The 25,826-nt window shown below is 36.3% G+C and overlaps 1 protein-coding gene across 5 annotated transcripts in view; it reads right to left on the bottom strand.

The window, feature by feature from the left end:
* Nucleotides 1–25,826, bottom strand: part of PTPN3 (protein tyrosine phosphatase non-receptor type 3) — a 171,720-nt gene that overhangs the window by 59,089 nt on the left and 86,805 nt on the right. For 3 of the 5 annotated variants that reach the window (XM_071804386.1, XM_071804387.1, XM_071804388.1), the window contains exons 8-10: nucleotides 16,237–16,357; nucleotides 12,099–12,186; nucleotides 5,041–5,129 (exon numbers count right to left, since the gene is read on the bottom strand). In XM_071804386.1, the coding sequence (XP_071660487.1) occupies nucleotides 5,041–5,129; nucleotides 12,099–12,186; nucleotides 16,237–16,357 (298 nt within the window). Of the gene's footprint in view, nucleotides 1–5,040; nucleotides 5,130–12,098; nucleotides 12,187–16,236; nucleotides 16,358–18,495; nucleotides 18,611–18,890; nucleotides 18,945–25,826 lie in introns of those variants that run through there. The other 2 variants (XM_071804389.1, XM_071804390.1) reach the window with 2 other exon arrangements.

Genomic DNA, 25,826 nt, shown 5'->3' with positions numbered 1-25,826 from the left:
ACTCTTTAAATAGTTCACATAGCAATTCTCTCCCACCAAATCTATTCTTGCAGCAAAAACTTGATGACATCCTTCACTAAACTGCACAAATGTTAAATGTGTCAAGTTTGTGTAACTTAAAAATCAGATGACAACTGTGACTAAAGGAACAAAATTTAAGACCCTAATGGCATGACAAGGCTGGTCATACAACATCTGAAATTTCGCACAGACTTCACAGAATTGGCTTCATAATGTGCAAAACATCATGCACTTGTGTGAACAACTAAACAAACTTTGCAGTTAAAATCATAATTGTAGAAGGATGAAAACTGTAAGAATGAGTGTTAATTTATTTTTCACTTCAATTATTAACATTGCTACATAATTTATGTGGTAATTTCATAGAGAACTGAACACCTCATTCGTATATATACATAGTATGAATAAAGATTTTCTAAGGTAAGCATTACAATTGAAATTGGTGCTTATCAGTTTTGCTAAATTAAACAAACTTCTACACCTTCCTACAGCAAAACAAGATTTGTCTAAAATATCTAAATTTTGTCTGCCATACATCAACAACTGAAAACCTACACATTCTGGAAAAAGAAATCTGTGATCAGCTGGAATTAAATGGATGCCTTGGGAAAGCTATTTAAGGTCTGATCAAGTCATATTTGCCTGAAAAAACCACCATGACAGGGTTTTGGAAGGTTGCTGCTAGAAGTGTCAGAAGTGATAATGTTTCACAGCACCTTAGATCTCATCAGGTATGAACTATATTGAAGGTCACCTCTGTTCTTACCACGGTTTTTGTATCGCTCTCAACAAGTGGGACAATGGCATATCATTCATTCCTCACTGCCCATGAGAGAGATACACCTCAGTTATAGAGCAATGTCCTTCACTGACATATGAGAGTGTATTTGCCAGTTATGAACAAGAGAGGTGATGGAATGAACAATCCCCCTCCTGCACAAAAGAAGTGGAAAACCGAATGTGTGCCCATTTCTGAAAATTCTTTTCTCTTTCAATTACAGAACCAGAAAGAAACAGGAATTTCATTAACACTACTACAATAATTTACCTCATTGCCAAAGAGAAGTTAATGGCAAGTTGAAATCACATCCACCTCTCCTGTTAGGTCAGTTCTTGAAATACTTGCGCCACTTTACTTTCTGCCTCAAACAGTAAAGAACTGAACTGCTTATCTAAAAGTTCTGCATTCTGAACTTCCCAATAAATTATATAAACTTTGAGTTTTATTTACTGAGATGCAACTCATTTATTAAAAAAAAAAAAAAAAAAAAAAAAAATCCTTTCTTAATCCTAGTGCTACTCTGCCTAAACCAGTACCAGTCAAGCTTTGTGCTTCTGGTTCTTTCTTACCACATTTCTTGACTTAGATTAAACTTCAATAACTAAGTTTTTGGAGTCATTCTTGGCTTACACAGTTGCTGTTAAGGTCTGTTTTTACCCTAACATAGAGCCAGCAGAAATGCAGGACAGAGAAAACTAACTTTGTAGACTAAGCAAAAAACCCTCCACCCACAACAAAAAGGTAGACAATACGCTAAAATACCAAAACTCTCTCAGTCCCTCTCCTCTCCACCCCCCGCTACCCATTTTTTATAAAAGATGATTCACTGTATGACCACATAATCACTTCAAGACAAATCAGGGCTTTAAGTCTCTTTATTTTGACTCTCCTCTAAGTACAGCATCCCTCTCAATTCCATTCATTCTTCTTAAAGTACAACTAAACCTATTTATTAATTCAGTGACAACGAACACTGTCAGATTTAACATTAACTAAAAATCATTTGCAATATTACGCCTACAAGTCGAGTGAATGTTCACATATAACAGAATCCACAAAAAAATCCAAGAGATTAAGATATCAAATGATTTAGATTTAACAAGTGCTTGAAGATGTCACATCCAAAACATGATCTGGATAGCATGCAGTTATTCTAACTGGTGGCTCAGCTGCCCTATCACTCACCAATAATCTGTTCAGTGACTATTCAACATTCACAAATAATTAAATTTCTCCATTTATTTGTAAAATGCTCAATACCCGTAGCATATTAATAATGATAAATATTTTGGGTCCCATCTTCCTATCATTTACAAGGGTCAAAACAGATGTCACTTAGTAGGCAACAGAATTATTCATTTCTGATCAAATTGGCAGTTCTGTCCCAGTACTTAGTACTAACAGCTGGTATTTATGCCTTGAAGCAAAAATGTTTCTTGAAGCTCTAAGTCTTATACTTTGCCACTTTTCAGCAGGAAAGGTTCTGTCAAATTTGCTATATAAGACTGTCAAGATGTGTTTTAAATTTTAACTAGCAATGTATTCCATTAGCAGTTTTGCTGAAGTTTTCAAAGCAAAGAAACTGCTTATAATGACTAGCATTTAATACATAACCTTACTTGCTGATGTAGAGTGCTTGTATGTTTTTTCCATTAAGATAATATTTTACTTGCAAAAAAAAATTGGAAATTATCACAAAACAGTTGAGATCCCCTAAGAATAACTTTCCAGAGCATATAAAATACTGCTTTAAATCCAAAGCTATTTTTTAAACCTGTTTTGACTTGCATTGCCTCTGACTGATCAGTCATATTATGTAGGTTGCTTTGATTGAAAATCCTCTTTTTGCCAAGGCAGTACTCTCGCACTGCCTCTGCTCCTGAAAACTTTTGGTCCCCTTTGACTACTACCATATGGCATAGTTGTACCGTTGTCATCCACTAATGTTGCAGAGTATTTTACTCAGTTTTGCAGAGCGCTTTGATGGTGTTTGCTGCCACCTGGAGTTCTACCATGTTTACAGCAAAGCCTGCTGAGCCCATGGGAACAACTACTTACTACAAATGGTGTTACATAAGTCTAAATACCATTTCAATTATCTTTCAATTATCTTTTTTTTTTTTTTTTCATTCTCAGGCATATACTGTTCTGTAAGGAATTTCCATACCTGCACACCTTCAGCCCAACTATGATACATTAAAACTCCAGGTATTACAGAAATATATCCTGCTTTGATGTCTAAAAAGAAATACAAAGTATCTACTACGAATACAGCACAATCTCATCTGCTCTGGTGACTTTCCTTGTTTGCTTTTTTCTTTTTCTTTTGGAGGGGAGGGAAGTGGGGCAGTGGGCAGGGAATGGACAGTGTTCCTGCATGGAGGATTATGACTAACTCATTCCAGAAGCCAGAAAGAAAATATGAAAAATTTATCCCCTATGTAGTGAATTTTTGCTCCTTTCAAGTCAAGAAAATATTTTTAGAGGGAGAGTAGGAAAGCTTGGAACAATTGCATTAGCTGTCAGCTCAAAATATTGCTGCCTAAACATCACATTTTAGAGTGGTAATTGTTAGAACTGAAAAATCTGTGGGTTTTTTTTCCCCTCAATTTCTTTTTGTGAATGATGTTTTATTATAGCATCTGTGCTTTATTCCTCTGTACTTGTTTTATAATAGCATCTGTGCTTTATTCTTCTGTGGTCTCCAGAAGTAAAAGTAGCAAAGCAGCTGTGAATTCCTCCTGTCTTGTGTGCTATAAAGCTCTCTTCCCCTTCCCTAACAAATCATATAGTGCTGCATTTTAAAATTCCAACGCTGTGGCTTTCAGGAATACCCATTATCCATTCATACCTTAGGTTGACAGAACAAGATTTGCAGAAAACAGAAAATGTGCCTCCAGCTGGCACTTTTTAAAACCTGCAGCTGTTTAAAGAAGCTGATTAACATCTGAAAGGGTAGAGCTCAGGGCACAAAGATGAAAGACAGAAGTCTTATATGTTTTATTGTGCACTAGAAATGGAAAAATGTAAGATATCACTGAGCTGGAAGACAGCATAATTGATATACATTTAAGATGGTTACAGTACATCCAAGTGAGTTGAAACATCACTCACTGCAAAGAAAAAAAGAAAAATCCAGAGACTCTGCAATACATTTTCCACTAAAATTTAGTTTGAAACCAATGTTTTTGCTTTCTCATAGGATATACCTGTTAGGTTGGGTTCAGTATAAAAGGATGGAATGACTGAAGTATTTAAGAAATATTGCTTAGAAGGACCTTTTTGTATAATTAAGGAGCACAAACCATTAGAACGCACTTTTCTGTCACGATTAAGAACACTATACCTTACTGAAAATGTTCTCCAGAAATACCGTTACAAATTATACAAGGAAATCATGTATAACATGATAAATCTATATTTTATCAAGAATACAAAACAAACCCATACTTATTTTAAAAAAGAAACACTGAAAAAATTATTCCTGATCCAATCAAAAAACCTTATGGAAATGCCCAGCCTTCATGTAATTTCGAATTTGTTTTCATTTTTAGTATAGTATAACTAATAAAGCCCACAAGTACTATAAATACTTATAGCTTAACTAATTTCTAATGTCATTCACATTACAGTTCTTGTGTTGCTTCTTCACAGACATTATTTTCTACAGCGCTATCATGCATTCTAATGTTTTTAGTATCACAGAATAATGCAAAGGTCTGTCCCCCAGAGACTCCAGAATTTGCTAACATTATATAGCCTTGTTTGATGACATTTGAAAATTTGTTGAAATTATATTATCCTAGTTCCACTAAATCTGAAATTCCAAATAACTCATTTTACATTTCTTTTCTGAGAATCAAGTATCTTCTTGCTGAATGACAGGATAAAATGATCAGACCATTAACTGTTGAGCTTTGCTAGTAATAAACTTTTTTTAAAAGACACAGAATTGGGTATAACAGCTACAGATCTCTACGACCACAGGGTCCTCATGTACTCACACTTGCATGTAAATTAACTTGATCAAGACTTCACACAGTGCAAGGAGTTCAAAAGTCTTAGAGAATTAAAAGCTCAGGCAACAGGTTTCATTTTTATCTCAATACAAAGAAATACCATGATATCCCATAAAGAACAAATTTTTGTACTGTAGGCTTCTTTGGAGTAAATGTTAAAGCAAATGGAAATAAGATTAAAAAGCCCAGACATACTTCTTTACTAGTAAAGGAATTTACCAGGGATAGAAGCTTGTGCAGATGAGTTTTCTATATACAGCAATTCCACTGGATGCAATCCCAATCATGAGATCTAGATTATGGAGATCCTGCAAAAGAAAAATACTGTTAAGAATGCAGACGGAGTTTGTGTCATTCCCATTTATCTAATTATAAATTAATTTTCAAGTTTCAAATACTTAAATTTCTACTCCTGATGTAAAAATTCAATCACATATTTCATTTATTTTCTCATGCACATCTTTCTTTTGATGTTGTCTACTAGGTATTATGAAGTTTCACTCATTAACACACCTTGTAATGTTTCTCGTACTACACTAGATACTCTTTAGGTCAGTATCAGACTAAATTTTCAAGTCCAGCCATATTAATTTAACCATGGGAAAGAAGTTAAAGTATGTCCCAAGATCAGTAACGTAAATGTAACAGAAATTTGGGAACTATACAAAAGTGACCTGATTGTAAGCTGTTCAAAAAGGCAAAGGAAATTTTTCCTTATTTTTTTTCCAAAAAGGTCTTACCAACAAAGACTGGGCAGGAGGTGACCACTATTCTGCATATGAGAGTATGCTAGAGGAATATACACATGTACATGAATATGGGATACACTGAACTGAATCCATTGTTAACTAAACCAAAAACTAGACATTAGCTTAACACACTCAACTGGAAAAACAAATCCATCCATTTACAATCCTTTATAAGTATTGAGATACTCAAGAGGTAACACATGCTTTCATATAAGCAAACACTTGAGTTAAAAGAAGAAAAAAAAGTTCAGGGTGAGGACACTGAATGGTCCATTTGAGACTAAATCCAAACTGATGTAACAAAAGTTACAAACCTTGGCTTCCTGTTTCTCTTTGATTGACACATACTAAGAAGTTATTACACAGATTTCTAAATAGAGCTGACCACATACATACATCTACATGTATGTATAGAACCCACTGGTTAAAACATCACATTTAACTCAAAAGTAGTTTCAGACTATTTTGTAATGCATGGCCAAAGATAATGGATTCTCTTAATGCCTTCAGTAGCTTAGCTGCTCCTCTAGATGGTAGTCTGTGCTCAGTTAATGTTTTCTTGTATGCCCAATCCCAATTTCTTTATGTTAGTAAGGTACAGAAGAATAGAACAGGTAGCATGAGCTCTAACAATACTGTAGAAAGTCTACAATAAATCCTTCAAAAATAGTTGAACAGAAGTGTGACACCGGCATATGAATGAATGAAGCTGAACCTAATTTGCAATGTGATTTCTAAACAAACCTCCAGGAAATACCACAGCAGTTCATAGAGTATGAGCATAACCTATATAATACATAGTGCCATAACAGTGAATATTGACAAGATGAGAGCAATAGTCAGATCTCAGAGTATAGTAAAAGAAAATCTTTAGGTGGGTAACAGTCAGAATACACTCAAGGTAGCCCAGAATCAGCTGAAATTATTAATAATCCTCAGCAACCTGCTTCTCCACTTTGCCAAGAACTGCTGCTACAGGAGCTTGCTGAATCTCCATTAGAAGCAGCTCCTAAATTGCCAGTTTATGCCAGCATAATATAGGAACCAAGAATCAACACCCCGTTATTTTAATACCTGGGGGGAAAAATAAGGTATTTCAGGAGATGAATCACATGCCATTTAGCTGCCCCTGCCAATGATACAGCCAACCTAAAGCAGCGCAGAAACCTGTACTATTACGCACTTGTAGCTTATTCCAGTGTTCCACTTTAAACAACAAAAAAAACACAAAAAAGAAAAACAAGACCAATAAAAACAAACAAATAACCCCCAAAAAAGAACAGAAAAACAAACAAACCACCCCCCCAAAACGAACCAAACAAAAAAAAACAACCACCAAACAACCAAACAACCAAAAAAGCAAAAAACAAACAAACAAAAATCAAACAAAAAAGTAAACAAACAAAAACACACCTGTGAAGAAAAAAAAACAGCTTTAGGGGAAAAAAAAATAAAAACCTACATGATTTAGAAGAAATATAGGATTAGCTAAACACTTGATAGGGATTAATTAGGCTAAATCACTCTATTTTCTCCAGGAGCTTTGTCAGAACAAAGTTCATTCCCCAGCCCCCTCTGCCTCAGTCCAAAACACGGATCTCCCATGTTATTTGTTGTAATGAATTCTCCTGTGTTAAACCTAAGAAATTCAAAACCAAGATTTTGGACAAGCATAAAGAAACAGGGTCTCCCAAAAGAAAGGTGATGTAGATCTGCAGTTATTTCCTTTTCAAAACACCTATGCTATTAAATTGCACAACTAAGAAAAAACATTCATATATTTTTCTTTTTACCTGTTTCTTTATAAAGATCATTAAAACATTATAAAGATAAAAATTATCATGCCAGGCATCTAGCTAGTTAAATACTGATTCATATTTGATTTCATTTCAATTACCATCTGGACTTATGCGGATATGAAAATAATATTAATTCTGCAAATTTCCTTACTTCATCTCTCTGAGTAAAAATGAAATATGAGTTAATATCAGACTAATTATTGAGCAGATGAGATAGTGGTCCAGAATCAAAAGGAGATTAGGACTTCAAGAAATCTCAGTACAGTTTTAAGGTCTTGAATTCACTCTCCTGCCTGTCTTAACACTATTTCATTTTTGAATATTACAATTTTAGCAGTTCAGATCTGTCCTCAGAGAAAGTAGTGATGAAAACTGAGCTCAGAATAATTCACTAATGGAAGTTTCATGTTTAGCAAGTTACTAAAACGAAAGCTCACTATCTAACTTTGTACCATAAAACATTAAAATTAAGGCAACCAGGTATTAATCTGTATAAATGTATCCTACTCAGCCACCAGTGCAGAAGCACCAGCTTCTTTTGGCCATCAGTTTAAAACCAAGGTGTTACCTGGTTCCTCTGCTATACACATTCTAAGAGGACTAAGACAATTTTAGCAGCAAAGAGATGAATCCTAAGGATACACAGAGATAAACCCTTTCAAAAAGCCATAGCTTAACTGGTCGCTGCTAAATCTGTTCAAACCATTGGAATTTGACAAAACTGGAAGAGTGATTTAAGAGCAGTACTAAGCAGGGCGGAGGATATCAGCGGACATGGCAAATATCCCTGCCAAAGCTGGGGAGCAATGTGGTCACCTCTTAAGAATCCGCATATTGGTGGGAGGTATCCAACTTTCACTAAAAAAAATCAGAAATGAACTGTTTCAAACTTCAGAAAAGTGTCATTTACAGCCAACACGGGCTACCAGATAAGACCAAATGTTGAGGAGTAATCTTCTGCAGGACTACTGCAGCACAGGCAAAACACTCACAAATGGAAGACTATGCCGAGAATGTCCATTTTGATATAATTCACTGCTGTCACAGGCCTTCACGGGCACAATCAATGATAATATGTTGGTTGAAAGGTTTGCCTCATGGCACTCAGTCCAAACAACAACTTGTAATCAATGTTTTAGAAGTACAAAGCTCCAGAGACATTAAAAAAAAAAAACCCCAAACAAACAAACAAAAACCCCCTCACACATCTACTAATAAAGGTTTAAAGCTAGAGGATATCCAGGGTCAGAAGCTTTTGGTACGTTTAATGGAGTCTAGTGAATCATTCTTCCACTGAACTATGTAATTGTTATTGATACCTATTTCACCTCGGGCATCCATTAAAATAGCAGAAACCCCCACAGTTCAATTGCATCCATATAGAAAAAGTTCCTTTTACTTAAACCTATCTCTTTCTAGGGAGACTGAAGCTCCTTAGATCTTATACTACCAAACCAAAAAAAAAGCCCTGTTCATTATTCATGTTCTTCATGCTGCTCACCTGCTACAGAAGACTTTTCCCTAAAACATTAATGATAGTTATCCTTCCCTGTACAGATTTAAAAGGTGGCATGACATTTTCTATTTTGCTTTCTGCTTCCTTCCTAGCAGTTTCTAGATGCCTAGATGTTCACTTCAACTTCTAGAGAAAACAGAGACCAGTTCAAACATTTCCATCCTTCAGAAAAATTGAATTGTGATAAAAATATTAATTTGGACTGAAACTGTAGCAAGATGGTCTGCATGTTAGCAGCCTGGAATAGAAAAGGCTTTGATTCAAATCTATACTCCATTTGATTCAGATCACACAGTTTGGTGTCAGGCAGAGTAGGGCCTCATGACTAATATTCTGACAACCTGTGAGTCCCAGGACACTGAATATGAAACAAAGTACAGGGTAAAAAAGGTACAATGTTTAAGTAGTCATGTCCAGAAGGTGTTTCTACTCAGAGCTAACCAGTACACTGCAATGAAATTTCATTTAGTTGAAAATGTCTGAACCCACTTTAAATTACCCTCACCACCTGGCACTGGTATGACCACTACTGACATCCTGCAAGTAGGTCGGTGGCCTACAACTAGGCTTGCTACATCCTAGGAAGGATGTGGGAAATTGAAGAACTTCCAGAAACAGCACCTCATCAACAGTATCCTCCTGGACAAGATGTCCAGCATACAGCTGGATAAACACACAATGCAGTGGGTGAGCAACTGGCTAAAGGGCCAGGCTCAAAAGGTTCTAGTAAATGCAGTTATGTCAGGCTGGTGACCAGTTACTAGCGGGGGTTCTGCAGGGATCCATCTTAGGCCCAGTACTCTTTAATATCATTATAAATGATTTAGACTCAGGCCTTGAGGGATTATTTAGTAAGTTTGCTGATGACACAAGATTCGGAGGAGCTGTCAACAGTCTCGAGGGCAGAGAGGCCCTGCAGAGGGATCTGGACAAATTGAAGAACTGGGCAATCACCAACCACATGAAGTGCAACAGGGGCAAGGGCCGGATTTTGCACCTGGGACATGGCAATCCTGGCTGTACATACAGACTGGGGGACAAGATGCTGGAAAGCAGTTCTGTGGAGAGGGATCTAGGGGTTCTGGCAGATGGCAAGTTGAACATGAGCCAACAGTATCCCCAGTAGCCAAGAGGGCCAACCATGTCCTGGGGTGTACCCAGCACAGCACTGCCAGCCAGGTGAGGGAGGCGATTGTCCTGCTCTGCTCTGCACTGGTGGGGCCTCACCTGGAGCACTGTGTGCAGTTCTGGGCACCACAGTATAGAAAAGATATTAAGCTACTGGAGAACGTCCATAAGAGGGCTATAAGTGGGTGAAGGGTTTAGAGGGGAAGCCATATGAACAGTGGCTTAATTCACTCGATTTGTCCAGGTTGGAGGATGCTGAGTGGAGACCTCATGGTAGCCTACAGCTTCCTCACAAGATGGGGAGGAGGCGGAGGGGCTGATCTCTTCTCTCTGGTGACCAATGACAGAACCCAAGGGAATGGCATGAAGATGTGCCAGGAGAGGTTTAGGTTGGACATTAGGGAAAGGTTCTTCATCCAGAGGGTGGTGGAGCACTGGAAAACAGGCTCCCCAGGGAGGCCGTCACATGCTCAAGTCTGACAACATTCAAGAAGAGATTGGACAACACCATCAGGCACATGGTGTGAATTTTGGGGTTGCTCTGTGCAGGGACAGGAGTTGGACTCTATGATCCTTGTGCGTCCCTTCCAACTCAGGACATTCTATGATTCATGAATATTAAGAGAATCGTTGCATGGTGAAAGTCTTGGGACTTAAGTTGGCTTACCAAAATACTAGGCTACAACAGAAGTTAAAAGGCATAGAGTAATCAAATTAAGTGTATATAGTGCAATCTCCAGTGTGATGGTAAAGGGTTCTTCAATACAACAGAAAAGTGATAGATGACCAGATAACAAACCTGGACCAAGTCAGATTTAATAAGACGTCTGTTTACTATTTAAAGGTAATCACCTTATAAATTGGGAAGGCTTTTACATTCTTAGAAGACACAAGAATACCTGAAATTTGTTCATGTATGCTGGATTACTTACCCTCAACCAATGCTTGTGAACCAGGATATATGATCACCTTTAACAGCTGCCACATAACAGTTGCCTCTCCTGATGGTATGAGCACTAATAGTCCACATTTTGATCACTTCAGTTATTTCCTCCTTTCCTTTATACTTTTCCCCATCCTTAAAAAAGGCCTCTACTGTTTGAGTATTATGTTTCATGAATATAAATGTAATTACAGTGGTTTTATACAGGAGTACCTCAGGAAATTGTAGAAATCTTATGCAACGCTCACTTATTCGTGGCAGCATAAAGAAAAACCAGAAAAAAAATCTCAGGCTGAAAAAAATGACCTTTTCTATCCCTTTCATCATTATGGAAATGGATTCTTTTTCACTAAAATTCTCAGTGTCAGGATTATTAACAAATCTTAGAAAAATATTAGGAAAAACAGTAGTTACTTTCATTTAGGAAATCAGTCATTTGCATTACACTTCATTAAGTTTTTATGCTGCAAGCTTTATATCAAAATAGCTTGCTATTACGTAAAAGCACAAATGATAGCTTGCACACTAGGATGCAATTGAAAAGAAAGAAAAAAGTATTTCAGGCATTCGTCTTGAATAGCTCATGTTATCAAGCAACTAAATCCCAGTAGCTAGTGAAGTACTAAGACATGTTTTTTATCAATGAGCACTCTGTATCTGAAAGATCTGAAATGCATTTTTAGTGGTCATCTTCCACACTGTTAAATATTGCTTAGATCTAACCTGGAGTTAGGGAATACAGGAATAATAATAATAAAATCTCTATACTCTTAACACTGCATTGGAAAATTTAGAGAAAGTAAACTCTTAAAACACCTGCCAACTACATCAGAGCACTACACAAAGCATTCATTTTCTTTCATGCTAAGACATTCATAAACTTTAGTAAGATTATTAAGTAAAATGTATTGCAGTATTGAAATAATTGATCTTAAAAATACATTGCTACTGTTTTAAGGAATTTACGTTTGGTTGAAATTCCAGCATCTATGTTACACAGAATTGATTGAAAAATTACTCAAATCTTGAATTAAAAATAACACAATAAATTCAATACTTAAATGCTACTGGTCTTGCTGCTATTTAATTTATATTAAATAGGCATCTTTTTCCCCAAGTGAAAAATCACAATGTAAACATACTCTACCACTGTGCAATTCCACTCCATAGAATTCAAGTGTTCGTGCTATATTTATGTAGCAGGACTCTGCTTCAGATTGCTTGAGGCCACTAAAAGAGGGGGAAAAAAACAAATGGACCATAGTCAAAGATAAAAGACATGATGACAGATTTATTCCAAATATAGAAAAAAGAATCCAATTGCCTTGTGTCTGACAAATAAACCACATCATCTAGTGCCACAGATTCTTCACTGGTTAAGGCCCTCCTAAACTTCTCTCAACAAAAATCTAGCAGATTATACAAGATGTTATTACCTTAGCCATTCTAGAACAGTTTTTTTCCAGAAAAATAATTATTATCTGTTTTATTTTAAGCTGTAAAAGCTTTTTTTATGTGTAAATATTCTATATTGCTCAGTGTCTCAGAAGGAAGTAATTTAGAAGAAAGATTATGATCGGGAATGTGCTAAAAATGAGGAGAAAGAAGATTAAATAAGTTATGACACTCACTGAGGAAAAGCCATCTGATTTTATCTACAATCTCTAAGTCCTAAAATAATTTTTTCTCCCACTGCTACATGTGAAATGTGCTGCAAGGCTTACAAAGAATTTATTTTCTGGTCTTCTAGAAAGCCTCACTTTCAAGACTTTACCTTCCAGAGACAAAAACTCAAAAATCCCCACACCTCAAATAAACAGATTATATATTTTCATGAAAGGGCTACATAGAATCTGCCAGGAGTTTTAAAAACAAAGAATCCAAAAGTGAACCCTACCTAGACTGTTCTCCCATGCAGCCTACCACTTATTCATCTGAGAGGAATGCAAAGTGGCCTAAACAAGATTCCTTTAGGCGTGATAACAAAAGCAGCCCCTTTCAATAAGCTGCAAGGCCAAGACCAGTCAAGAACCAATCAAACAAGAGGCACGGCTAACCTGGGATCTGTCAGAGCCTGTTGACACTGTGCTGTGCCCACAGCGATCCTGGTCTCACAGCACAGATCAGCGGTTCAGGCACTACAGCAAGTTGGAGTCACCGTAAGAATAGAGGTTGAGGGTTGTGCGTAATATCTACACATGTTTAAGTAGAAAAGATATCCAATATCATCCTTTCACACCTGCAACCAAGGGCAGGGCAGGTAAAAACAGCTCTTTGCTAGGTGAGCTTCCAAAATGACACACACAAAATTACATTAAACAAGTGAAATTTAAATACAACCTGTAAAGAGCTGACATAATATTGTATTATGTTGAAAACTCCAGATACAAAGGCGTTCAACATAAGACAATAATTCTCTTTTTTAAGAGGGTCTTTACCTCAAAAGGTGGACATCTATTACTTCTAATTAATATCCATCTTTTCCAATTCCAAGTCAACAAAATACTATACCCTGAAACAGCCCCTCTAGGAGATATTACATCACGCTTCATGAAACTAAAGTTACCTTGAACTGGAAAGCCACTGCCAGCAGTGTGGCTTGTCGATGTCACAATATTGGAAAAAAGAGCAAAGATAAAAAAAGAGCTATTTGTCACAATCCAGAGACAAACTGTTTACTCAGATCTACATCTACAGTGACTACTTGTCACCTTGATTTTGAAAAATATTAGCAGACCTTATCTATTTCTGTGTATCAGAAAGGTACAGAAAAAAAAAAAAAATGACAATTTTACTAATGCCTGCAAATTTTAATTCTCAATTTGCCTACACCATCTACACCTGACCAATCAAGCCTTGTGTCTTGAAGGGCCAACAAGAAAAATATCTCAGCACAAACTTAGGGGTTTTTTTCTTCTTGTTATTGCATCTCTCTACTCAACTAGAGATGAAATTAAACTTTGAGATCCCTAAGTAGGTAGTAGCTACTCAGAAAGATAGACAGTCAAGAGGTAACCAGTCTTGGTTTCTCCTTCCAATTTTTACAGCACTTGATACCCAAGTCCTAACAAACATCATCTGAAATATAAGCATAATCTGAAGTTTCAAACGCATCCCTCAAACTGATGGCTAGATCTAGCAAGCACTAAGAAAACATTACAAATTTGGATAATAGCCTGAGCTTTTAGGATGTGGATATTTATGTATTTAGCAAAAAAAGGTAAGAACCGTGTTAGAACAAACTACACACAGAAATCCACTGTTATGGATTTAGGGAAGAACACAAAAAGAAAATTTCTGAAGCTATACCAGTTCAATATTGCAGCAGTTGCTTTCTTAACAGCTATGTCCTGTCCACTAAATAGTGCCTGATATGAACGTGTTCATAGCACTACTTTCTCAGATTTTGCAAAACAACATACAAACTAGCTATAAAAACCTTGCACTGAACTACAACGTACAAGACATAACATGGCTTCTTAAGCCTGTATTGTGTTTCAGCAATTCCACCCTTTTAATTTTCCTTTGTGAAAGCTTCCCAAAGGACAGACCCTAAAGAAAGAAAAAGAAGAGATGTTTATAGGGCTGGCTTTGCAATCTCAATCTAAGAATGTCAATTTAAAAGGGATAAGAATTTACAGATATCCCATATGGTCTACAGCAAATATTATTTAATCCAGATCAGCAGAAATTTCATTCCAAAACAATACTGTTCTCAAATTGTAAGAGGATAATTTATCCTTTTCTGTCTTTCCTTCACAGTAGGCCTGGTGAATACCAGAACCATTCTTGTCAACTATGCTAATGGTATTGGTCTAGTCAATACCATGTATTCACTATGAATGCCAAACGAAGATGCAAAAAATGCTTCCAGAATATATGACAACTCATCTGCCTCTCCCTGCACTCTGAAATAAATAGGCCTGAAGAGCTAAGTTGCAAAAACATGCTAAAACGATAAAGAAACATTTTTTCACAGTCCAGTCTACTCTAGTATTTTTATTCAGAACTTCGCTTACCATCACCTATGTGAATTCAAATACAGCAGTTAAACTTCTCAGACATCAAGGTTTCTCTCTACCAAAAACACTCAATGAAAGCATCAGTTTCACTGAAAGGACCCAGAAAACAGAGGAGGCTTTCATACAGATCCCACCACACCTTCTTCTGGAACAACAGTAACTGCTAGCCTGTTCCCTGCACGACGTAATCAGTTTTATACCTCTGGCTATGACAGCACTAAATACATGAGTCCAACCCAACCACTTCAAGACTCTTCTCAGTGGTCTGTGAGATGATTGCTTCGTAAAGACAAGCAGATTTATTCATGCTTGTCTACAAGGCCATCTCTAAAAACTCCTGAGCCTATTGGAAACTGCAAATTAATTTGGGAGGCATAGAGGTCTCAAGTGTTGTGTTCCTGAACATGAACTGCTGGGAAAGCAGTTCAGATCAGCACCTACACAGAGGGAATGGTTGCAGTTAGGGTTCAATAGTTCTCTGTTTTGCCACATAAATGACAAAGCAACAACTACTCACTACATCCACTAGCAGTAAAGAAACAAGAAGGGGAGGTGAGAGTATCAAAAGATGACAAAAAAAAAGTGGAGGAATATTAGAGGAAAATGAAAATGGAGGTATTTCAAGCTATAAATCAAATAAACTAGGAGAGAGGGGAACTAGTTCTCCTGCAGTAAAGATACAAAGATAACAAGTCCATATAGATTCAGATTTCATTTGCTCAAGTGCTCATACAGAATTCCTTAGGCTGGCATATTTGCATTCATCTTGTGAGTATCCGATCAACATCACTGATTCTAAAGCTGCTGTCTTACAAGAGACAAATCAACAGGGTCAGAAAGAGTAATTGGCAGTAGACTGACTCGAATAATCTGTTGTAGCCTTTATATTGCACCCAGGAGACAAAAATAAAAGTCTATAGCATTTGAAAAATAGTCAAATGGCCTTGATCAAAAAAAACTCCTCAAACATCTAATGCAGTGCTCTAGATGGTTTCCATGAGTAATGTATAATGCTAACTGATCTACTGGTTGTTATAGCTAGAAATTTATTTAAACTTTTTAACACATTGGCATCATACTCTGAATGTGATTAGTCTAGCACCTACGTGATAAACTGAAATATTTCATTTAATAGAAACTTTAGAACCTAAAATTCTCTGTTGTACTGGAACAACTATGAACTTGTGTCTTCCTTTTGGCATCTTTTTTTTTTGTTTAAAATCTCAAGAGGTGAGAGACAACTGAAAGTTAATGTTACCTGTGTTGCTCATGTAGCGATTCTACTTTGATAAGAAAATCTTTGTTCTGTTCTGGTATAAACTTGAAGTTTGACAGATATCCTGGATGATGCACTGAAGCATTATAGTCTCCAAGTTGTGCTGTTAGGAAACAAGAAAAACAGACACAATATTTTCATAGTTAATTGATAGCTATTTAGAAGGAATCCCTTCTTCTCAATAAAACACAAATATTGGGAAATGCGGGAATTATGAATTAATTCCCAATGACCAAGCAGTGTCGAATACAGGGATATGTATGGTATCAGTGAAGAAAGATTTTTTTCAAAACATGCTTACCATAACTATAATCTCAGACATTGAATGAGTTTATTTAGTTACTTATATAGCCGCATTTTTGCATCAGAAGCTGTAACACCACCAGACAGGCGTTACACACCATGTCAGCACAGATGTGCAGTACTGGAACATTAGAGGAATCCAAATTGCTTAACAAAGAGATGGCAAATTAAATCAATTTGATATACATTTACTTGACTGTAACATACTAGAAGTTCTGTCACTTAGAAAGCATTTACTCTTCACATGGTCAGGTAAAAATTGTTCTGACTACCAGCTGCAGCTCTGTCCCAAAAATTCAGGCATTAATCTTGCCTCGGTTGAACACAAATTACTTAACATAGCATGAGAAACAACTGCTGATTTACACATAACAGTACTAAGGTCCTACCAAAATTAAATACATGTTTACAGTCAAAAAAAAAAAGGGAAAAAAAAAAAAAAAAAGGTTCCCTACAACTTGATCCCTTCAGAAATGATGTTAATTAGCAGGTATTTTTAAATAGTTACTAGATGAAAGCTAATTCTTATACATAGTTGGTGGTATATCTGAAAAGAAATGCAAGTATAAATGACCAAAAGTGTATAGCCTTAGTCCACGAAAGTTTTCTTCAAAAGCCAGGTCAGTACTTATACCAGAAAAATACACATAAATATATCCTGGAAAATATACACAAACCTCTTACTTGTCATAAAGATGCAAGGTGTGAAGCAGCAGGGAGGTTGCTTCAAATAAAGCACTTGCCTATTTGCCACAAATTTACCTAGTTTCCATTAAGCAAGTAATTCAAACATCATATTTCATGAATCTGTGTTTTTATGAAATAGTTGAAGAGATTAATAAAATAATGTAAGTTTAATCAAGTCAATAGAACCTGTACTAATCTGTCTTCCCTAAGGAGAATGAAAGAGTTATTATAAAGTATTAAAGCTTCTCAGAAATTGTTTGTATAACTTGTGAATTAACACAAAAGAAAGTACTTGTATAGGCTGCAAACAATTCAGCATAGAAAGTCCCTCAACTAGATCAAAATTAAAGAGTATACTGCTAGGAACAGTACCGCTGTTTTCCAGAAAACACAGACTTTATAAGAATGATTTAAATGATTCGGGTTGGGGGTGAAGGGGATGAAGAAGTTGTGAACTTCAGAAATAACAGCTACAGTTAACTATGGAGTATCTGTAATGCAGGGGAACTAATATTTGCCACTTACATATTCAAAAACCATGATTTCTATGGCCTAGAAAACAAAACTACTGCGATACAAAACAATTCCTAGGCAAATGTGGTCAGAAGCTAATATAGTTGCAAATCGAATTGTCAGCATTAAGGGGAATATTTGAATTAAAAAAGTGAACTGATAAACAGTAAGTAATTGATTTTGAATGCAGATGTTCCTGCAATGCTCAGCCACTTTTTCTTTGATTTATTTTAATTAGTTAGTAACCTGGATGACAAAAGACTAAATATTTACCATTAGAACCAAAACACATATTTGAAGAATTCTATCAAACAATAGATCTCTGAGGAAGAAAAATATATCAAGAAAAAGACAGAAGATCCAGAAGTATAACAAAAAACTGCAGTAATTTTTAGGAATATCTGTATAATAAAAGTCCAAGCTTCCGCCAAGATTAAGGCTAAGACAATAACAACAAAACAAAAAATAAAACCTTTTTGAACAAAGTATGTTAAAACAGCATAAAAATAAAACAGATCACAGGTGACAGTAGCTGACTGAAAACTTTTTCCTTTATTAACCATTAACGAAACCCATCTTTTCTATGAAACACCGCCTACAATTTTAAGGTTTGTTGCAGCTAGCTTGAATGACTTTCTTATCAAAGCGAAGGGACCAGATTTCCAGGCATAAGACAATGTAATTGTCCATTTCAATTTTATTTTCATTAGATAAAAATATCTTTTACTGTAGTTTTACCTTCTCTAAAGAGGGCAACTGCTGTTCCTTCATGCATTATGAGGTAGGGTCTTCTTGCTCATCTTCCAAATGTGGAGGTTGCTCTGGTCTTTTTTTTCCTCTTCCTCCTAGCTACCTGAGGTCATGTCAACAAGGGGTGCAGTTTAGAGTACTACTTGCTTCTCCAATTCCCCAGCCAACTGTCACAGTTGAAGAGAAACTATAAATGCTGATTAGTAGACATCTTGGAAGACTAATGATCTTGTGCAGGATTTAATTATCCAAGGAGGAAAAAAAAAAGTTAGGGCATATCAAGGCCTCAGTAAGAAGAGAAACCCATGAAGTTTCTACCTCTTCACTGGATTTCTCCAGAAGAGAACAGAGGGGAAAGGAAATATAAAAGACCTATTTCTAACCTGAATTTTTCCTGACAGCTTCTGCTCTGATAACATGAGTAAGCAGATACTGACTCAGTTAAAATACTGTAAAGAAAAAAAAAAGGTATGTTTTTACCTTTCTCCATTCTAGTCAACTGTTGCTCTTGAATTCACTATAACTGGGAAAGAATATAAAGTAAAATGAAAGAAAACGAAACCAAGGAGGAGTGAAAAAAAAAAAAAAATAAAATCAGTTATTTGAATACCAGAGTCTTGTATTTTAGAGTCCTTTATCTAATATTAAAGGCTTAAAAGAAGGGAACCATTCATTTTAGGTCATATTCAATAAAAAGAGGACATTTTATAAGTCTTTGTAAAACAATAGTGCAATAGTCAAGTAGTCATGGAATAATTTTCCATGGATGAACTCCCATGTTAACCTGCCAAAATAGTAGTTGGACAAGCTCTCAATACAGTAAGAATTTATAAATGCTTGAAAAACAAAAAAAACTTGAGATCATATATGTTTACACAAGATATGAACAGTCTATGCTTTACTGAAACTTAAACAAGCCATCTTCAGACATTTTAAAAATAATTTGTTCAGTTAGAACAATGTGGTAGGCATAAACATTTTTGTGTCTTTCTCACTGTAGCAGGAAGACTTTTGTGCATGAAGGCATCAAAGAAAATGACCAATTCAAACAAACAAACAAAAAAATTACACATTTTTACAAGATTAAGATACAGAGGCAGGGAAGACCAGGAATATGTGTTATTTATGTAGCACTGATAGATTTTGATGGGAATGCTATGGATACATATGTATCTTCCCTAGAAAGAGAAGCTCAAGATATATTGCTGCAATAACAGGGGGAACACAGTGGGGAGAAAGAGTTTTATAGAAGGAAGATCTGATACATAAGGAAGCAAAAAAAGCCACTGATGTCAATAACTCTTAGAGTAATTACTGAGGCTTCACTTATTCAGTGGTTTCTTCCAAGAAACCATTGGTCGGTCGGCTTATATATTGTGGTAAGGCAACACTGAACTCATTCCTATCTTCTACTACCCCAAAACAGGGTGCAAGAAAGACAGAGTCAGACTGTCCTTTGAGTTGCAAACCAAAATGATGACAGAGAACAGAAATTTCAGCACTGGAAATGCCAAACTGGAAGGCCCTGAGCAACCTCATCTGACTTTGATGAAGCCCCTTCCAAGCTATATTTGCCTGTGGTTCTTACTTATGTGAAGTTATTTTTGACATCCAAGCTTTCTGCGACACAACCAAGATAAGTATTTGTCTGGCTCTAGTTTTAGAAATTATTTTTTTGTTGTTTTTGAATGTTAACAGTACCAAAATACCACCATTTCAATCTGGCGCAGTTTCCACAGACAGCCCCAGAAAATGTAATAGTAGAAAAGATAAGCCTTCAGCTTCGTATAACTTAAAGGGTGACTGTTTTATACTTTCCAGCTATGTGTTATCCTTCAGGAAACAGAAGATAAGCTGGTCTCCAATTCTAAAAAGTTTGCTTGCAAACAACAATAAAAATGTTTGCACCAGAAGCTACTTCTGCATATGGGTATTCCAAGTAACTTCAGATGTCAGAAGGCAAATGTATTAATGGTCCATTGGCTAAGTATGATGGGGAATCAGCTATAGATAACATGGACAATTTGGTCCAAAGGAATGCCTAGAAGAGTTTATCCCTAAGAACAGGTTTAATATCAACTTTCTAAAGACCTGAGAAGTGCACCAGGGAAAAAAAAAAAAAAAGAGTTTCACACTGAATTCATAACTTTTTGCAGGTTTGAGTATCTAGGTGACATGAATAAAGCACAAAATGACTGGAGTTGCCTGGTTTTAAAAGAGGATAATTACATAAGCAGATAAGGTTCCCAGTGGAGCAGAAAATAACCGAACAATGGGACAAGTCTAGCATACACATTATATAACTAATTTAACTTTTCTCAATAATTAAAAATACTAAGAGGTAAAATTGCAATCCAGGATTATAATACAGTTAGGGTCTTCTGATCAGCATCCAAATGAAGATAGCAACAGCAACTGACATGCTGAGCATGAAACATAGAAAGCTAATGCCATATTTATCTTCCTATGAACATTGATGTAGAAAAAGATACTTCCTAATTTGTACAGTTCAATCAGTTTAGACGTTTTAGAGATCACTTCTTGCCTCAAATAGAAAAAAGAAGAATGATGATGTGCGACATAACGTAAACTAAAGCAGTTACTTTCAAGAAACAGTAACTACAAAGTATTTCTGTATGAAAATGCTTCTGGAATCAGAAAATAATCCACTACAGCAGAGTTCAGTTTTGAAGAACCAACATAAAAGTGTAGACACTCAATAAAAAGACACTAAAAGGAAGAACTGAAATGAAGTAATGAAGTAATGCTTCACACTCAAGAGCCCTTAAAAAAAAGGTTCAATCTAGAGATGACTGTAAATAGCTGCTTGTGACCACTCATGACAGCTGGTCACATTGTGGTAAAACAGAATGAGAAATATGCATTAATAAAACAAAGGAACACTTGTAGAAAAAAAAGGACAATTATCCATACACAATGATGGTCTCCCAAGTTCTCTTACCACTTCAGAATGGAAAAGGGAGTCATGGAAAAAAAAAAGGGGAAAAAAAAAAATAAATCAGCAACTCATAAGGCAGCCAGAGATTAAAAACCAACCAACCAAACAAAACCTCCACACAACACAAAAAATAAATCAGAAAACAAACTCTGAGTTGCTTTTTCTGCACCTCAAAAATGTACTTCAGAAGCCATACAGTCACAATCAGAAAAAGTATTGAGAAAAGCAAAGCACAACCCAAAGTACAAAGATTATTAATTTTGGAAAAATGAAGCTGGTAGGAGCAAGAAATGGGATAAAAGACCTAAAGGAAATAATTATCAGTAGTCCCATAACATTGTTTTATAGATCTAATGGATCTGAACACTGCTGATCTTCTGTCACATATGTTGTCTCTCAGCAGTCACTACTAATTATCATAATACTGCACTACATGGACCTTGACTGGTGTAACTGTTATTTTCCTCATTTTATTTATGTTACACAGAAATATTTAATAGGTTCATCCACCTTAAAATACAGAAGAATAGTAACCACCATGGCTACGAGGCACTGTAGAAAGTCAGCACCTTCAGCTACACAGTTTCTCCACTGAAAGGATTAGAGCACTGTACTTTGTTTTGAAGCGTTACAGATTAAAAAAATCATTTGTAGTATCATGGAAGAACACCAGATAAACTTGAAGTAATGATGTCCTGGAGTGGCCTCTGTATTGCTCATGATATAATTAAGAGAAAGAAGTTCAAATCAGCTGGAGAGCTGCCATACATAAATTATCAGGACAGTCTTAGAAGAGCCATAGTACGAAGATATGCTGGCAATCTCAAGAGCAGCAATCTAGACCACAGTGAACCACGTGGAAGAAAGTGGGCATGTTTTTCAATCAATCTTTTTACGTAGACTCTTGTATTGACAGCTTCATCACCATCACACAGATAATACTCTGGTACTGCTGGTGACAGGTACTGTAAGACATGATAAGAGGTACCTGTGACCAAACAGCATTGCCGCAGGCTTCAGAAGAACAGACAGGACATGCACACAACCCTCAGACTACCCAACACATCTGGTAAATAATTTCAAACACTGGAGATACAGGTCAAAGTTCACTTTGTTCATCTAGTCTGATTTTGATTCTCAGGCATAAGGGCTATAAGTGCCCTGGAGAGCAGCAGGAACCTGACAGACCTCCCAGCAAATCTCTCAGCTTTCATAATGTACTTCTGAGCACTATCTCACTTCAAAAAAGCGTGGATGGGGAGCACACACACACACAGAAAAAAATCCCCAAATGCTAGCCATGAAAAAGGCAGGTCTCTGTAAATTAGGAAGTCTGAGGCTTCCATGTAATTTCTATTAAAAGAGTGAGGGGCAAAATGAAGGCAAGTTAGAAGAGTCAGGCAAGAAGAAAGATCATGGGAGAATTATGTGGTGTGAATCTCACTGCGGAGCTGCTGTTGATGTTCCTCTAGATCTTATAGCCCATCTCCTCTGGGATCTCAGCCTTCTGGCATTCCCTGAATTTTAACAAACTCTTACGCCTAGCTCCAGAGGGACTTGCACACTAAGCGCAGCTTTCCTCAAATTCTCATCCTTGCCAGCCTTCCTTTTCTTAGAAGAGGTTAAAGCCCATTTGAATCCCAAGCAATCAGTCAACCTCTTCCTAAGCGAACTCTACGACAGCAACACGCTAGAAAAACCTCTTCGTTCTCAAAGCAGAGGTGAGAAGGGAACAACATCACAGGAGATAAGAGAAAGACCCCAGTCAAAATGAATCACTGAGCAACTGATGCTCAGGAAAAACAAAAACCTTAGAAGTATTCATAACATCTTTTTTGGATTTGTTGTCGTGCTTTAGATTCAAGTCTCGACTCAGCAAAGGATTTACGCACAGAAGAGCATATTCCCAACAAACTCTTCTTACATACCAATAGTCATTTAAATACTGTTCTGGAAATGGGAATTTACTATACACAAAGTGATAAAAAACAAATGGTGCTAAATCAGTTATGTGACAAGTTTAAATAAAAAATGCAATACACACACTGCATGGGTCACTTTTTTAATTTTACAAACTGTACAACATTCCCATTTTACACTAGTAAAAAGCAAGAGGTACAATTTATCATTAGATTGTGAATTTAATAAAATGGTATCCTTCAGACTTAATGACTTCAAAGTTATTTGAAACTGACCTTAGTAAATTCTCTTCAAAAAAGAATTTCAAAATCCACTGATCATTTCTGTCACAAAGCACATTTACTGACAATAAACTAACAACTTATTCCCCAAGTGTCTGAACCGTGTTTGTAATCCAGTTTAGTCACATGCTGTTGAGACAGTGTTCACACCCACTTGTATTCTGTGGTAACTTAGCACCACCAGACAACACAGGGTGTGCCACAGTGGGACAGTGCAACATATCAGAGCTTCATTTCAGAACCACAGTGCTGAACCCAACCACCTGCACAAAGGGCAACGCAGAGACGCAGAACTCCAGCGGCACAACAGTCACCTCCACACACTGTCCCTTCACGAAGCTCAAACCAAGCAACTGCCACATGTAAAACCTCTAGTTGAAAAGTAAGAGCAAACTTCATGCACCATTAGAGACATCTCAGCCCACCTCCCAGTGACAACAGCTCCACGTTTTAAATAAATAACCATAAGCCTGTCAGAAAATGATGATTTCCACCTGCATTACGGTAGCCTGAAAACTACCAGGAAATGGCAGTAATAAGAAACAGCTCAGGTAGAACTGACCCATAGCAGCTTCAAACAATCACATTTTAATAAGTAGGTATGTCATATCCAAGAACTTCAACTCTCCTTAAAAGAGGTATAATCAGAAATTAAAATGCTAAAAAAACCCTCCTTATTTAAAACATTTTAAGTTGACAAGAATCTTAGTGAACATAACTCAATAAGGAGACCTAAAAACTCAGATTTCCGTTGATCTTTTCTACGCCATCATCTTCAGGTAGATGGCAACAACCTAGTAGCAAAACAAAACATGTTTTTTTTTTCTTCTTTAAAGGGAATTAATTTAGGCATCATACAAACAGCAACAGAAAGGCCATCAGTTAACAAGACACAGGTGTTTTTTTTTTAGATTTAGAAAAATAAAAAAGGTAATAATAGCACTATCATGAGTTCGGAGAACCAGGCATGGGAAATAGGTGCACGGGAAATTCCAGAATCCATCAGGACTATGAAAGATTAAAACATACTAGCACCCTTCCATGATCTTCACTGACCTTCTCCTTTAGTACAAAGAACTGCATCAGTAGGTATCCAAAGCACTAAAAAAGGAACTCTCATAAAACTGAAGGGAAAACAGGAATTACTTTGGGATTTAGGGTACACTACCTGTGACATAATTAATTTTAAATATCATGTTAAGCCTGATTTTGTGATAAAATATTTGCACTCTTCCATGAACCTTTACATTTCTGAGCTTTAGCACAACTGGGGTCAGCAACACTGTATTTACCAATCCTAAATGTTCAGAGTGTTTCAGCCTTAACGTGCCCGACTGTGCCCAGGGATACAGGAGCAGGGACACATTTCCTCTGGGACTCCCACCTACTATGGAAACTTTTTCTGGTTTCAATTGTTCTAAGCTTGAATGTGGTCAAGGTTCCGTTTAATAAAAGGGCCCAACATAAAATATACTAATACTTAAACATAAAAATGAATGTTTCATAGCCACTCGGAAAGTTCGTAGATACCACCAACTTAACACTTTCTCCTATGAAAACGATATCTTAATTTTTTAGCTTTGTCCTTATTTCAAGCAAAAACTACCTTAGTGATTTCTGTGGACCTTGTGAGCCTTTCCAAAAGAAATGGGATAAATATCCATAAGCCAAATAATTACACAAGTATCCTAGTATGACTTCCCCTGTGAATCATTTTTACAAACATAAACTCCATGAAACCATCAACCATTTTTTTGTTTGTTTAATGAGAAAGGTGATCCTCCAGCTGTTTTTCACTATTCATTTAGGGTGTTTGTAAGGCATGTCATCAGGCTTCATTTTGGTCTTCCTACAGAAGATATTTTTCTATATAATATCACCATTAGAATTTATTTTTGACAGCTGCAGGCAGTTGAGGAGGTAAGTTCTTGCATGCAGAGTCACCTTAAATATATTTAAAAATGCCAGACAGTTTTTCCTATCTAACAAATCAAATTCCCGAAAAAAACCCCATCACATAAGAACACTGGAGTTTTTTAGTTGAGTTTACCTTCACCTTAACTGTTCTCTTATTTCCCTGAATGCTTTCCTGTAGCTATTGTAACATGCAGTAAGTTTCATTATTTTTTTTCCAGTAACAATGAAAACCTGCCCTTTTT

Source organism: Patagioenas fasciata, chromosome 2, assembly GCF_037038585.1.
Source record: "Patagioenas fasciata isolate bPatFas1 chromosome 2, bPatFas1.hap1, whole genome shotgun sequence".
Lineage (NCBI taxonomy): Eukaryota > Metazoa > Chordata > Aves > Columbiformes > Columbidae > Patagioenas > Patagioenas fasciata.
Note: the sequence above shows the minus strand (reverse complement) of the source record. Positions and strands in the feature narration are given on the sequence as shown.